The 16,440-nt window shown below is 36.6% G+C and overlaps 1 protein-coding gene across 8 annotated transcripts in view; it reads right to left on the reverse strand.

Annotated features, from left to right (window-relative positions):
* The window catches only part of rapgef2b (Rap guanine nucleotide exchange factor 2b), a 177,143-nt gene that overhangs the window by 93,613 nt on the left and 67,090 nt on the right, over positions 1–16,440 (reverse strand). For 7 of the 8 annotated variants that reach the window (XM_049484540.1, XM_049484542.1, XM_049484541.1 and 4 more), the window contains exons 4-5: positions 14,680–14,763; positions 1,690–1,765 (exon numbers count right to left, since the gene is read on the reverse strand). In XM_049484540.1, coding sequence (XP_049340497.1) covers positions 1,690–1,765; positions 14,680–14,763 — 160 coding nt within the window. Of the gene's footprint in view, positions 1–1,689; positions 1,766–6,977; positions 7,216–14,679; positions 14,764–16,440 lie in introns of those variants that run through there. The other variant, XM_049484545.1, reaches the window with a different exon arrangement.

Below are 16,440 nucleotides of genomic sequence, written 5' to 3' on the forward strand. Positions count from 1 at the left end.
GTATATTTTAGTATAGTAAGTGTTCTAAACTTGGAAAGGTACATACTTAAAGACATACTAAATGCAAGTAAAACTATTTTGGAACAACTTATGCCAACTTGAGTATATTTAAATTGTAACTAAGCTGTATTTAAGTACAATGCGCTTCTGTTTATTTACAAATAAGTTTAAATTCCCAAATTTCTCCAGCACTAAGGCTGGAGCATTAGCATTAGTCACCCAACAGCGCTACACTAAGACAGGGAGATATAAGCTAGCCGTTTGTCCCACGTAGCTTGTTTTAACACAGTAAACACGCAGACTACAGGCCGATATAGGCCGATAATTACTCTGAGCAGCAAAAGAGCTAGCGTGGTTAGCAGCTAATGCTAATAAACTGCTTCAGTCTCGGTGCTGGAAGAACTAAACTGAAACTCCTGTATAATGCTGTATAACCTAGGCAGAGTGGCTTTATTTCTCCTTACAACCTGACTGGTAAAATTCATACATAAGGTGCACTGGATTAGAAGGGGCACTGATTATTTTTGGGAAAATTAAAGGATTTTAAGAGCACCTTACACTGCAAACAAAACAGTACTTACATTTTCTATTTATTTCTATTTTATATTTTATAAAACTTTAATTTATAATGTAAAAAATATAAAATAATCTAAATAACCATGGAAAGTTTGATCATTTGCAAATAATTGATTATTATTATTATTATTATTATTATTATTATTATTATTATTATTATATTTTATATATACGTTTTAAAGGCATTGTTGGTTTTATTCAAATATTTATAATATGTTTATTGTTGTTTGTTGCTTAAGACAAAATATAAAACATTAAAATGTATACTTTTGCTTTTTTTTAATTAATTTTTAATTCTGAAGTTTATGTCTAATACACTGAAAGCAGAAATATTAAAGATAATAAGATAATTGGACAATTATTTTTTAACACTCCATTTGTTTTCTGCCTAAAATAATTAATAACAATCAATGCACTACTATATTGTATCAAATTAAGATAATTGCCACAGCCCTAATTCCTTCACAGAGGAACCTCAGCCCAGACTGAATTCCATAGTGAACAGCAACCAGACCCACCACCAAAAGGTCAAATATGCACAGATGATGAAAACTCATATTCATATTATTAAAGAACAATTTGACATTTACAGTATGAGCAGCAAAGAAATGCCAAGTGCATGCATATAGACTGCACCCGCATTCTACATATACTACAGCATACACATATATATACATATATACACATACACATAACTTCACTAGCTGTGTCTCAGGATACAATATATTATCACAATACTTTGGCCACGATAATGATGATGATATCATGATATCATGTGATTCTGTGATACTCAATGTATTACAAGACAATTCTGTTAATAAAGAGGATAAAACACACCTTAATAATAAAATACCAGGAATTGTGGATTTATTGGTGTCAGTTTGAAAGACCCTATTTGTTTGATTATAGCGCCACCATGTGGAGTAATGAAGCAGTAACTTTAGTAAGACGATTTGATTTAAATTGGTTTCAAAGTCAAAATGGGTTCACAAAACGTATGCAAAACATAAATCAATGCACAAAGCATTAGTCCACATATTCAAAACACAATTTACATACAATAACTGTCTTAGTGTGCAAGTTTTTAGAGGCAAAAGTGACAGCGGGACTCACCACAATCATCTCGGACGGCTCCAGGACGATGCACTCACATCCGCGTCGCAAGCTTCCCGCAGAGCGCTTCCCAAAACTAGGAGACAAGAAGAAACATATGTCACATAAAGCGGACTACAGAGCTGATGAACGAATGCTCACATACTGTACACATACACACACACACACACACACACTATATGTAGTGTTCATAATCTGGGCTGGAAGATTCCATAAGGAGAACGACCCCTAACTCTGGAAAAGTCCACCGGCTGACATCACAGAGCTAATGAATGGAGCACAGTGCGAGTGGGCGGGAGTGTATAAAGCGGATTTTTATAGAAAAGGAATACTACTGGAGTCACACATGGAAATACAGGGTGGGGTACACCATGTACATGTACACAAATATATAAATATACAGTACATACAGTATTAATCAGTGATTAATTTTAATACTTTTCTTTGAGAAACTAACATACATAATATATAGCGGTTATATTTCACAACTGCTGCTAGAACACTGCATTAAAATGCCAGTGTTAACTGAGGGGACTGTTTGGAAAACACCCACACCTGGATAAAAGTTGTGAGGTGATATCTTCTAAGTGAGAAAAAGTAAAGGACTGCACAGTATTGAAACTCACAGTGCAATATATATATTTTTTGCAATAAATATAATGCAATATTTTAGGAATACAGGCATTTTCAATACATTTTGATTGAAGTCTATAATTCAACGTCATAATGCACTGGATGCACTCTGTGTATCCAATTCTGGAGTAAAATAAACAATATATGATATTTATAGAGAGAGAGTTTCTCTTGTAGATACAGTACACTTTAAAGTTTGGACACACCTTCACATTCAACGTTTTTTATTGTTTTCTTTTTCTTCCTACATTGTAATTAAATAATCATTTCATAATCATAAACCATCCAGACTATAAAGGGACATATAAGGAATCATGTAGTAACTTAAAAACCAAAATACTCAGGAGACTCCATACAGACATATGCCACAGGTCAGTGCAATGTTCTTTAGCGTCCATATGAAATGGCAAAAGTCATGGGACACTATGAAACTAGTTCCTGTCTCATGATATATGGCATTAGACAGAAATAATATATAATAGTAATAGTAATAATAATAATAATTGCTAGCGAACAAAAACTGTATTAGCTAATTTCAGGACCAGGCGTACAAAGTCTACGCAGCGTAATTCCTGTGTTTACTCCTGACGTTAAGTCTGAGCTGTATTAGTGCTGCTAACAGTGACCTCCTTTGTCTTTGTCCTGTTTTGCTCGTTGGTTTGAGCAATAATGCTGCTGCTAAAGCACTTTTCTTTTACAGGAATAAGCTGACCACCAGCACAAAAGTCCACAGCTCACACGCACATGCACCTCTTTCGCTGGGAGAGAAGTTAGCCACAGCGCTAACTCAACCAATTCCATATTAAGCTGACCAATGAGAGCCATTAGCACTACTGTGCTGGGCTTTGATAGGTGAGAGATTGGATGGGTAAGGTTACAGAGTTTATAACAACTGTTGAGAGTGATCTGCTCCAAATGAGTTAAGAACACTATTAACCAATATTTGAGAACACTGAATTTCACAGATGTTTAGAATGTGATTAAGGATATTGTAATATTAGTTATACTGGTGTATTTATATGTGACCTTATGTGTGACCTATGATGATAAAGTGTACCAGTATAGTACCAGTACCACATACAGTACCATAGATAAGCATTTACCCTCTTAAAGAGAGTTTGGGGTAACTGTTTAATGTCCAAAGAAGTATTCCCCAAATCATATATAGCCCAATAGAATTAGATGGAGCTCCATCATTCCAGAGAACACAGTTCCACTGCTCCACAGCTCAATACTGGGGGTTTATACATCTGTAGCCCATCAACATCTGACATCAAATTGAAAATTCTGATTAACATTAATGACCTTTAGTCAGACATGGTCACCCATACAGACTACTGACCACATTGAGTACACAGAGCTGGTAAAAAGCTGACAGGTGGGTATCCCAGCATGCATTTCACAGCTATTTCTGCTCTTCATTCTCTGACCACACACTGTGAGGGCCTCCCTCCACCTCATCGCCTGCCTTTCCATTTCAGCTGGAAAATCACTGCAGCAAGTCTTTTAGTTTACACAAAACTTCTCTGAACATACCACAATAAAATACACAACAGTACACTTCTTTAATAAATGCATTCAGATACTTTAAGTTGCACCCATTACTGACCCAGATGTGTAAATGTACACCTAGCTTGTGTAGGTCCTGTAAGTACAAGAAATAAGTTTGAAATAAGTTCTTATAGTAATACTTTTAATAATCTCAAAATGAGAGAAATTTTATATTTAACCTACATTGAAGTCTAAATATGCTAAGATGCTATTTTTTGTAGTGCAAAGTTGGTGAATGTCTATTTTCTGGTCTATTTTCATATATAAGGCACACCAGAATTATAAGGAATTATTATGTGAAACTAGTAAGGAACAGGGGTGTCGCCATGTTTCCTTCTAATTCAGCAGGTCTCACCGTTGGGTGGAATAAAACTGTAATTCTTAAAAATTTATATATATATATATATTTTTTTTTTTTTAAGTCAAAAGAGCACTGGATGTTAATCTACACAGATTTCTCTGTTTATGTGGGTGAGCAAAGCACTTCTGTTTATTTACGGTAAGCTTAGATTTCCAGATTTCCACTAAGGTTGGGTGCTAGCCGCGGTTAGCAGTGTTTAGCGCCAGTAAATGCCACAGACAGCGTTAAACTAACGAACCCTGAGTGTTCGAGTAAGCCAGGGCGATATTAGCTAACGGTTCTTTTGTTTACAGGGTAAACATGCAAACTACAGTCCAAAATACTTGCGTGACCAAAGAGCAAGCGCTTAGCGTGGTTAGCAGTTTATGCTAATGCTGCTCCAGCAGTGCTAGCCGGGGTTAGCAGCAGGCTACAGGCTGATGATACTCACCTTTGATAGGTGTAAAAGCTAGCATGGTTAGCAGTTTATGTTAAAACTGCTCCATCTTTAGTACTGGAGAAACTTCACTGAAACTCCTTTATTACGTTGTACTTTAGCGGAGTGACTTTACTGCTTCTGACAACCTGACTGGTAAAATTCATACGTAAGGTGCACTGATGATTTTTGGAAAAATTAAAGGATTTTAAGTGCACATTATAGTGAAAAAATTATGGTAAGTTACGAAGCAAATATCATGTCAGTTGTGACTTCTGCAATCAATGTTCATTTATTCATTCATTCATGTTCATTTACTTTTTCACTAAACTGTTGACTTCCTGGCTTGTGATTAATGGTAAAATGTATTTATTATTATTTGCAAACAAGTTAAAATGGGTAAACTGCAAAAGAAAAAAGTGTCTGGTTTGGCTCCCTAGTGGCTGTGTATATATTTAGCTGCATATATTCTTACTATATTCTTATATTCTTGTTGAAAGCTTAGTAAAACATGTTTTTTTCCACTTTTGTTGGGAACAACATGAGCAGTGGTGTTTCAAATAATTAGCTTGTTATCAAAATAAAAGACACTACACTGTTACTTTAGTGTAGGTCTGGGCGATATGATGAAAAATGTCATCCATATATTTAAAGACATTCTTATGTAATGAATTAATAATTGTAAAAATGCAATCAACTGCAACAGACTCTTAAAAACTGCTATTCAACTACTATCACATACCTTTTAGCATTTTTTTTTTCAAAAATGTAACATGTAGAAGTATTATCATTATTATAGTCCTATAGTACAGTTTATGCATTCAATTGTTTATAGTCTTTCTATAGATGGAGTAAATCTATATTTATATTATTATATTAATTTACCGTACATCATAATGCACACATTGTACTGACAACTACTACACTCACACACACTCTCAGAGTAAACTGGGAGCTTAGTAAACAGACACAGTGTTCATTGAGGATCAGGAAGCACGAGCTTAAGGCAGAGAGATTTACGAGCGCTGCAGTTGTAGAAGCACATTCTTTAGCTACTGAGCTCAAAGGAATTCAGCTTAGATTCCTATAGCTCCTCAGAGGCATCATGCCCACCCTGCCAGCCCCTGCACCCCACGTTACACAACATCCGCGGTGCATGGAATGCTATTCTGTGGTGACAACTACCAACAAGCATGCATATTACTCACTTACTCACTCACACACTGATGATGGACATGGAGTTAAACATACACTATATGAACAAAAGTACTGGAACCTGCTGTAAAAATTTCAGGAGATATCCATCATCTTTTGTGATATCCTATTCTAAACCCATAATCATTGGTGTGTAGTCAGTCCCCCTTTGCAGTTCTAACAGTAGGTGTGGAACTCAGCAGAGCATAGGCTGGACACGTTTCCGCACTATGATCCTCTGCACTCAGGGAACCACGATCTGTAACTTGTAGGTGTATCGTATATATACAGCAAGTATAGAAATCTAATTTGACCACACACACAATATTCCCAAAATACTGTATAATATACTGTATATTAGGGGTGTGCCATGTCATATCATATGCTATAATAACACCAACATGAGGGTACTACTTTTTGGCTATTTTTAGCAAACGAAAAATTCACACTGCTCTCATTTCCCATGATATATCAACTAGAGACCGGATATTTCTGTCCGGTATTATTTATTTTACTTTAATTATGGATATATAGAGTTATATGGAGTGCATTATTAGTATCATGACATTCTAGATCATTTACTTCAGTTACAAACCTGATCAAATTCTTGTATTATTTAATATCTCAATTAGGGGTGTGCCATATCACATTGCATATAATGCAATAATAGAATATAATTTTTATTTTGTTGCAGCAGTGTATTCTTGAATTTTTATTTTAAATTCAATGCTTTGTCATATTGCCAAGAGTATCGTTATTGCGAAAATACCATCAAATTTAATGATATTATTTTAGGGCCATATCTCCCACCCCTACGGTACATATATGTGCTTATTCATAACAACCCATATACTATATGTACTGAATATATAACAACTTGGATGTAATTTGCAAGTACCTATGTGTAAAAAAATTATCATACACTAACATTATGTCTCATATGAAATGCGTTGATACAAGCACCATTATGTAATAATACCCACTATATCATATATAAAATAAAAAATATATAAACATCTCTCTCTCTCTCTCTCTCTATATATATATATATATATATATATATATATATATATATATATATATATATATAATGTTTCCATTAAGTCTAAATAACAACATGTATAAACTCTCTACCTCTCCAAGCTGCTGCTGCTGCTTCCCAGGAAAGTTCCTCATTAAAGTGCGACTTCAGTCTAAATCCTAGAAAGTCTTCACAGATGTTGCTCCAACATACGTTTCTGAAGGGTATGTTTCCATTAATCCGAGTGAAGAACAAGAACACACATCGCAGCTCCACAGTAACTTCACACACTCTGAACGTGCTACACTCCATACACTCCCACCCTCAGCCTTCACTACAGCCTGCTCTCCCTGCTGCCTGCATGATATGGGAGTGTACCCTAGCAGTGCACAAGTGAACCACAGTGTGTGTGTGTGTGTGTGTGTGTGTGTGTGTCTGCCGCTGGGCGTCAGTGATGACGGACTGGAGCCAAAATTCCAGCCAGCCTCTTGCTTCCTACAAAGCAGAGAGAGGGGCGGGGCTAACCTCCAGCCACTGAACACTGACCTCTTAACTTCTACTACAAACACACTGCTTACATTCAGAGAGAGAGAGAGAGAGAGAGAGAGAGAGAGAGAGAGAGAGAGAGAGAGAGAGGGGTCCAGAGAGAGAAAGAGAGAGAATGAGATAAATAGAGAGAGACAGAGAGACAGGTAGATATAGAAAGAGAAAGAAAGACAGAGATACAGGGAGAGAGAGACAGAGATAAAATGACAGAGACGGATAGATATAAAAAGAATATACAGCTCTGGAAAAAATTAAGAGACCACTTCAGTTTCTAAATTAGTTTTTCTGGTTTTGCTATTTATAGGTATATGTTTGAGTAAATTGAACATTGTTGTTTTATTCTATAAACTACAGACAACATTTCTCCCAAATTCCCAATAAAATATTGTCATTTAGAGCATTTATTTGCAGAAAATGAGAAATAGCTGAAAAAAGATGCAGAGCTTTCAGACCTCAAATAATGCAAAGAAAACAAGTTCACATTCATCAAGTTTTAAGAGTTCAGAAATCAATTTTGGTAGAATAACCATGGTTTTTAATCACAGTTTTCATGCATCTTGGCATGTTCTCCTCCACCAGTCTTATATACTGCTTTTGGATAACTTTATGCTACTCCCGCAAAAATTCAATCAGTTTAGTTTGGTTTGATGGCTTGTGATCATGCATCTTCCTTTTGATTATATTCCACAGGTTTTCAATTTGGTAAAATCAGAGAAACTCTTTATTTTTAAGTGGTCTCTTATTTTCTTACAGAGCTGTATATAAAAAATAGAGATACAGATAGATATAGAAAGAGAGCGAGAAACAGAAACAGAAAAAGAAACAGACAAAGAGAGACAGTGACAGACATATACTCCAACTATCATAATTCACGTCACCTTAAGCACAGTGGCCAGCTGTTAACCTCACTCACAGGTTAACATCTTACAGCTTATACAGGTATAGTTGCTTCCAAGCTGTCCTCTAAGGTAACAGTTGATGTTCAATATACAGTATTAATACAGCTACCACATGACTACTAGCATGTTACCATGTGTTTGAGTTTTGGAGGTTCAATTTGGTTTAGAAACTCCTCCTTATGCAAAAGTTTTTCTTTATGAAAGAACTTCTGGAACTCCTCTTTAATGGGCTTTCTTTTCAAAAGGCTCATCAGGAAACCAAGAGGGGTTATGAATCAACCTTTTACTTGATGAAACCCGAGTTATAGCTGAAACGGTCTCTGCTGGTTCAGTGAGCACAGCTATGCAAAGTTACACACCTGCAATCTGGGAGGCTTCTTTTCAGTAGGAAGTGACTTGCATTTAAACTGAACAGAAACACTCATCAGATGTGCAGCAAGGCTGTGACACCTTTCAGGGAATACACACACTGTGGTCAGCCTGTAGAGCTCATTAGGCAAGCAGTGTCTGGACATCGAGATGGGCAGACAGGACGGTGACAGCAGCGAGGAATGAGGAAGTGAAAAGAACGTCATTTCAGGGAACTCTGCCAACTTGTGGGCTTTCTATTTAAAGTGCATTCTTTGCAATATAAACAGACAGAGCTGCTGGTTTAGTAGTACAGCATTACACAATGCACAAGTGTGTAGACACCTGCTGATCCAGCTGTTCTTCTGAAGTGAAGAGTATTATCCAGCATTATGACCTCTTTGCAGCCTAAACCATCCTGAACGTTTTTGTAAACTTTTACACTAGATATTGTTGGAACACTGCTGTGAGGATACATGATTGCTTTGCATTGTAAAGGTATCAGGGAGGTCCAATACTGATGTTTAGTTGATAATTAATACTATGAATACGATGAGTTCTATGGCTCCAATTAACCTCTCAACCCACTCTATTGATAAAGCTTTTCTATGGAGATTATAGTAGTTGTGGGAGTGACTATATCATAATGGGTGGAACTCACATAGCTAGATTCACTTATCTGAAGATTTGTGTAATACTGTTGGAATATGGTGTTCCTCCTATCTCCACTCACTGCCCATTATGTGACAGTGGTGGCTCAGTGGTTAAAGCACCAGGCCATGGATGACAAGGCAATGGGTTCAAATCCAAGGTTTGGTGGGATGCCACTGTTGGACCCTTGAGCAAGGCCTTTAACAGTGCTCCCAGAGCGCCAAAGCAATGGCTGACTATATTCACTGGTGTGTATTTGTGTGTTTACTGCAGGATTGGGTTAAAGACATTTATATATATAAATATATATATATATATATAAATTTAATCTATGGCAAGCACAAAAACGGTACCTATATAGTCTTAATTTATTAGCACAAAAACAGATGGGTTATATTCAGGTAGTCCTAAACTTAATAAATGAGGCAGGAGAACATACCTAAAACAAAATACCACGGTTCAGTCTTAGAATTCAAATATGTTGAAGTCTGAACCCCTGAGTTGGTTAGACCATTGTTCAGAGAACAGAAGCAGCTTCTTTCTCTGAGCTCTTTTTCTTTGTCTGCTTTTTCATTATAAGAAACTTTAGCGTTACAACATTGAGTTGTCTTCTCAGAGTAAAGGTAAGATTAGAGGGGCACCGAGTGGTCCAGCAGGCTAAAGTGATGCCACTATGATCGGAAGATTGTTCGAATCCTGGTCATGCAGCTTGTTATATCAGTTGCCAGAGCCCTAAGAGAGCTCTGGAGCCTCTCTCTCTCTCTGGAGTCGCTGCGGTTTCCTCCGAGCACACTTGCTATTCTGCAATGCTGCATTAGCAGCATTTTGAATAAAGGGGGTGACTGACTTTACATGTGTCGGAGGAGGAATGTGCTCGTCTGTACCGTCCTTGTGTGGATATACAGCTGACTGGGGTGGGTGGGAAAATCAGCCTAGCTAAATTGGGGAGAAAAAAAAATGTTTAAAAAAAAAAAGATAGGGTCAGAAACACCTGTAAATTTCAGTATTTTTTTCAAGAATATATTTAACGCAAATATAATATTGTGATATTTAAGAAGGAAATATTGTGGATATTTCCTCTCAAACATTTTTCCCCTGAATACTGAACTTTTTGCAACTTTTTGACTTTCCTTATGCAAGTGGATTATCTTCAGGATAATCTTCTTAGAAATGTCTCATTGGAATTGAAGACCATGTACTGCACTTCATGACCATTACAGCCATAATAGTAAAGCTCCCTTGTACCGCAAAAAAGCTCTGACCAAATGAGGCATGGACTCAGTGTTCTGTGCTGTCTGGCACCAAGACTGATGTTTCCACAAGTCCTGTTGTTCAAGTCGCGTGGTGGAACTCCATGGATCACATCAATCAGTGAATGTGAACGTATATGTACTCAAGCACTTTTGCTAGATGCTGATGACTATATATCAGGAACACCCTGCAGGACCTACCTGATATGGTAGATGTTCTGACCCTCCATTCTTCAAGCCATCAAAGTCTTTAAAACACAATACCTTTACAAAAACTGACTGTTCACTTGCTGACTAGCACTGTATGTAGATCCCACCCCTTTAAAATGTGCTTTTTATGTTGTGGCTGATTGGATTCTGTGCTCAGTGAGCCAACATCTCAGTAGAGAATGAATTGGTTTAAACAGTGGGAGACTTTTAACACACTAAACCAATTCATCCTGGCTCCCAGCATATTTCATAGCAGCAAAATCTCCCACGCTTACAAGATTTGATTACGAGAAACTTTTCATAACATTTGCAGTCTGAATTACTGCAGCAATTTAGCAAACAACAGAGGAAACCAGATCTCACGTCAAACCCTGCTCTGAACAACATAAGCCATTGTTGGTGGCTGAGCCTGGAATGCCTATTTTCAGCTCTCCACCTTGTTGCATAATCACTGGCACCAGTAGCAGGTGGTACTCTCGCTGCCATTTCCAGACACTGTCTCAAACTTGATTCTAATCAGCACTTCGGAGCCCATTATTTCGTGTAATTCTGGTGGGCGTTACGTAATTGTACGTTTGGTGGAAGTATTTTGGGGACGGGAAGAGCTTTAGTCTCAGTTTCCAGGGTGATGTGCTGCAGAAGCATCTAACCCGAATCAGGCAAGAGAGGTGACTGCATTCGCTCTGCTGGCACTGCTGACCTTCAAGATTTGACCTCCTATTTAAGGGCATACGAGTTTTATTTTTTTATGAAGGCTAAAGATCCAGAGCCAAATCTGAGACATGGCTGGCAATTTTTTGCATATGATACAAAGCATCCAAATGGTGGACATAGAACAGGGGTTGGCAATTAAGTTTGGCCACGGGTCAGATGTTTTCTAAGCCATTACAATAAAATTCTGTTTTGGAAAATGAAGTGTAATGGGATGGAGTGCTACAGACTAATAGCTCTCCAGCCCAGAGGGTTGTTGAACCCAATTGCAGAACAGTTTAATTCAATGCAGGTAAACCAAAGAAGAAAGGAAAACAATAAATAAATAAACACACCGCTCCTCACGTTAGATCGAACCCATGTCGTCAGGGTCACAGTCCAATACACTACCGCTGCCCTGGCTAGTGAATTGGGACATGGCCGGGAAAATTTTTTTTTTCCCCTGAATACTGAAATTTTTGCAGTTGTTTTCTTTTGACTTTCCTTATGCAAGTGGATTATCTTCAGGTTATCTGAAGACCATGTACTGTGTTTCATGACCATTACAGCCATAAGGGTAAAGCTCCCTTGTACCGCAAAACAGCTCTGACCAAATAAGGCATGGACTCCACGAGAACTCTAAGTGTTCTGAGCTATCTGGCACCAAGACTGATGTTTTAACAAGTCATGAGATTGTATTGGTCATGAGAACAGTGTGGTCGTTGTCAGAATATTCAAATAAATGTGCATGATTATCATTGGTGAACAAATGTTTGTTTATATTAATGTGGCAATGCAGTCTTGAGACGGAGAAGCTGAGATAGTCTTTGGCTGTGTTTTACGCCTTTTTTTTAGCTGCTCATCAGCTCACCAGTTTGCCAGTTCTGGTTGCTCAGACTCGAAGAGAGGGCTGAGCTATGTTAGCCACGTTGTGATTGGTCAGGGTTCGGCTGATGTCAGCTTAACCCACTTTAAGACCCACATCCAGAGGAGAGTAATAATGTTGAATACAGCAGAAATTCATTAAGACTTTGGGAAAATGTCCATAACAAATACTTTTACATTTTTAAATACATTTACACTGAGGAACCAGAGGAGCTCAATTAACCCAATAACCCGGATGTGGGTTTTTGGAGCTGGCAATGCACTATTCAGACATTCAGATATCAGCTATTATTGCTAGCATTATACCATGTTAGCATTGATAGCAATAGCATGTTAATACCATGAAAACATATCCACAGTAAAAAGATGGTAAAGGCTTGGGTTGTGCCTGTTGTATCAAATTACAGAACAGTGAGAAACCTCTGAAAGCACAGCTTTATTTAAGACCTTTAACAGTAGTGAAGGTCAAAGCTCTTCTTTAGAGACATGTTCAGATGTTGTCAGGCAGATAAATCACCTCAAGCCTGCCACAGGCTGCCAGCATTAATGATCCTGAGCTTCGCAGAGAGTGAAAAGTATCTAGATAACCTAGACTATCATACAGTCAAGTAAAAGAAATGACACCCAATGAAAAAGTTGTATTGTTTAAACATATTTAAACATATGGACATGTGATGTTCACATGAACAAGACATGGCAGTAATATGACTGGACAAAAAAAAAAAAAAAAAAAAAAAAAATATATATATATATATATATATATATATATATATATATATATATATATATATATATATATATATATATATATAAAGATGTTTTAATTATTTTAGTTTGACTAGATTCTCCAAAGAATCTAGTTTATTATCATCATGGTGATGTAATATATGTCTAATGAATGCATTTACTCTGCTACTTTAATTCACAACCCTTGCTGACACAGATGTGCAAATGCACACACAGCATGTCTAATTACTATAGAGTAAATATTGCCACAAACATGAACCTATTAGCATCATGTCATGTATGAAGCTATGGAACAGTGGAACTGTGTTCTTTGGAATAATAAATCTTTAATTAATACTATTGGGCTGTACGATTTGGGGAGTACAATGGAGTATATTTTTGTCATATACATATAGTACAATGCTAGTAAATATCTTTTTTATCTTTCTGCCAATTTAGCTAGGTCAATTGCTCCACCCATTCAGCAGTTAGTCAGCTGTATATCCATAATTGCTGGTGATGCCACAACACAAAAGGAGTGTGAAGACTAGCACACGCCTCCTCTGACACATGTGAAGTCACCCACCGCCTCTTTTTCGAAAGACATAAAACCAAAAAATTTTTTTGGCCATGTAGGCTATGCTGAGACTGCCACGGAGTCTTTAACGAACTGAGGAGAATTCTCAGAAGGTAAATAAGAGAGTTTCGCTGCAGTATGCAGTTTGGAACTATTTTACAGTGGATAATTTTTTTGTGTCATATTGCAGTACAATACAATGTAGCATCTATAAATAACTTAGGAATTCTCAAGATGCACAGAACTGGAAATTAGGAGGTCATAACAGAACCCCTTCCTCTATTCCTGGGCAGATTTATTACAGTGGAAGCTGATCTGACTGACCCTGCGTGTGACTCTGATGGGTTGTGGGTGATCTGGTCATTGTAGGTCATGTGGTTTCAGGAGCTCTGACCAGTTCAGGATTAGAGGAACACTGACCGAGGTGTGAACAGCTACGGCTACGGTGGCCTGTCTGAGGTCATTTTAACAGTATGCTCAGAAACCCCTGCCAGATATTCTTTCCATGTGACTCTTGCCACACAGGCATTCTGAACTCAGAAAAGGAACACTCAGTACTGTGAGAAGGCCTTCAACACACACACACACACACACACACACACACACACACACACACACACACACAAGGTACAGCTGTAATCACCTCCCAACTTAAACTGGAAGTGTGAGTAAGGAATGCTATGTCTCACAATACAGTTCAGAACAGTTGATTCACAATTTTCATGATGAGAAATAAGACATATGTATATGTATAATATGCTTTAAAATATAGAATTTAATAATCACCGTACAAAAAAATGGCTTATTCTGTGGTCATGTTTCTATTAAACAGTTGGTTACACTGCCCCACGGTTTTCAGTGGTACTGCACTATTCTATTCATATCCATTAGCTTTTAGAGAATATGTACATATTTGTACAAGAGCACAAACATAAGGCTGCATCTGTATCGGTCTGTAATTAACATTAAACATAAAGAAGCTGTAACATTTTTGGTTTAGTGTAACACGCTAATGTTTAGATTAAGGACATACCTGGATCTGGGCAGGAACATGGACTCTTTGATGAACACAGACCCAGATAGTAAGATGTACCAGCAGCTGCCGATGTCATCCGGACTAAAGGAGAGAAATAGAAAGAGAGACAGAGAGAGAGAGAGAGAGAAAGGGAGAGAGAGAGAGATGGGAGTTTAGGTGAATAAGCACACTCATGGATTCCTGTGAGACACTTGCGAACTTCTAATAACCCTGAATTCACAGCTTGAGGTCCAGCTTGATAAAAACCATTGACAAGGGAATAAAAAGATACAAATATGTAAGAATAAATAAATAAATGAATGAATAGAAATCAGCACAAACAATAACACACACTCAGCATTACCTCGGTAAATAATAAAATAAATAAATAAATAAATGAACAAATAAAAGGTGAAATGAAAAAAGGCACATAGGAAAGCAATCAGAAAAATAGAACTGACACATTTAAGGAGCTATAAATTATTATTTATGTATTATATATTTATATATTTTAGTATCATATTTGTTGAAATTTTCCTTATATCTGACTCAAATTTCTTTTTATTTGAATGATATATTTATTACCATTGTATTCCTATTATATAAGGAAATATTATACTGTACAAGCAACAGCAAAACAGTACTGTATTAATAAAAAAAATCAGTACCACTTTAAAATAAGACTACCATTTTAAAGGGTTTATAAATGTTTACTAATTAGATTGTAAGTGCCTTAAAATCATTAATAATCAGTTATAACACATATGTAGAAAGGGCAACAACATAGATGGCTGTGGGTTCACTATTTGGCAAACAACAGGTCATTGTTGCCCTACCTACGTATGTGTTATAACTGATTATTAATGATTTTTAAGGCATTTACAACCTAATTAGTAACCATAAATAAACTAATTGTAAACCATTTATAAACCCTTTATTAAGGTAGTCTTATTTTAAAGAGGTCCCAAAAAATCAATAAAAGTTGTATTGATTCCTAAAATGTAATCAGATATGTTAACACACTTATCTAGCATATCTATATAATCTAGAGTTGAATTTAGCAGTTTCTCCACAAGAGGTGAAAGGCAGAACAGATGGCTTTGGTGTGCAGCATTTTAAACAGAATGAAACAAACTTGCAACGATATATAAAACACAACAAGCATACAACATTGGTTGATTTAAATAAAATCGCATTAATAACTTGTCTGGAGTCATCATAAGTGGCAGACCTTTCTAAGAACTGTGACCAAATTTTTCAAAACATGAGTTAGACGAGGATTTTTCTCATTTTCTGGCAGTGCGACTCTGTCTTTACAGTATTTCAACATGAAAGGACGCATCTTCTTCATTTCTCGTATCTTCTTCAAGTGGTATTTCCAAATCTGCATAGTCAGCAATATAAACAGTTAATCAATAATTTGTCTGGAGTCATCATAAGTGGCAGACCTTTCTAAGAACTGTGACCATATGTTTCAAAACACGAGTCTGACGAGGACCGTTCTCATTTTCTGGCAGTGCGACTCTGTCTTTACAGTATTTCAACATGAAAGCACACATCTTCTTCATTTCTCGTATCTTCAAGTGGTATTTCCAAATCTGCATAATCAGCAATATAAACTTTGACAAACTTCCTGCTTGTGTAATACAATTAATTTATGTGATAATGTTTAAAAAGGTCTGTTTATTTTATTTGGAATATTATGCCTTTTTAATGTAAGTTTCTAAAAAAAAAGAAAAAAGAAGCATATAAATAACTTTGTACAAAATATCATTTTGT

Source organism: Astyanax mexicanus, chromosome 10 (genome assembly GCF_023375975.1).
Source record: "Astyanax mexicanus isolate ESR-SI-001 chromosome 10, AstMex3_surface, whole genome shotgun sequence".
In the NCBI taxonomy this organism is placed as follows: Eukaryota; Metazoa; Chordata; class Actinopteri; order Characiformes; family Acestrorhamphidae; genus Astyanax; species Astyanax mexicanus.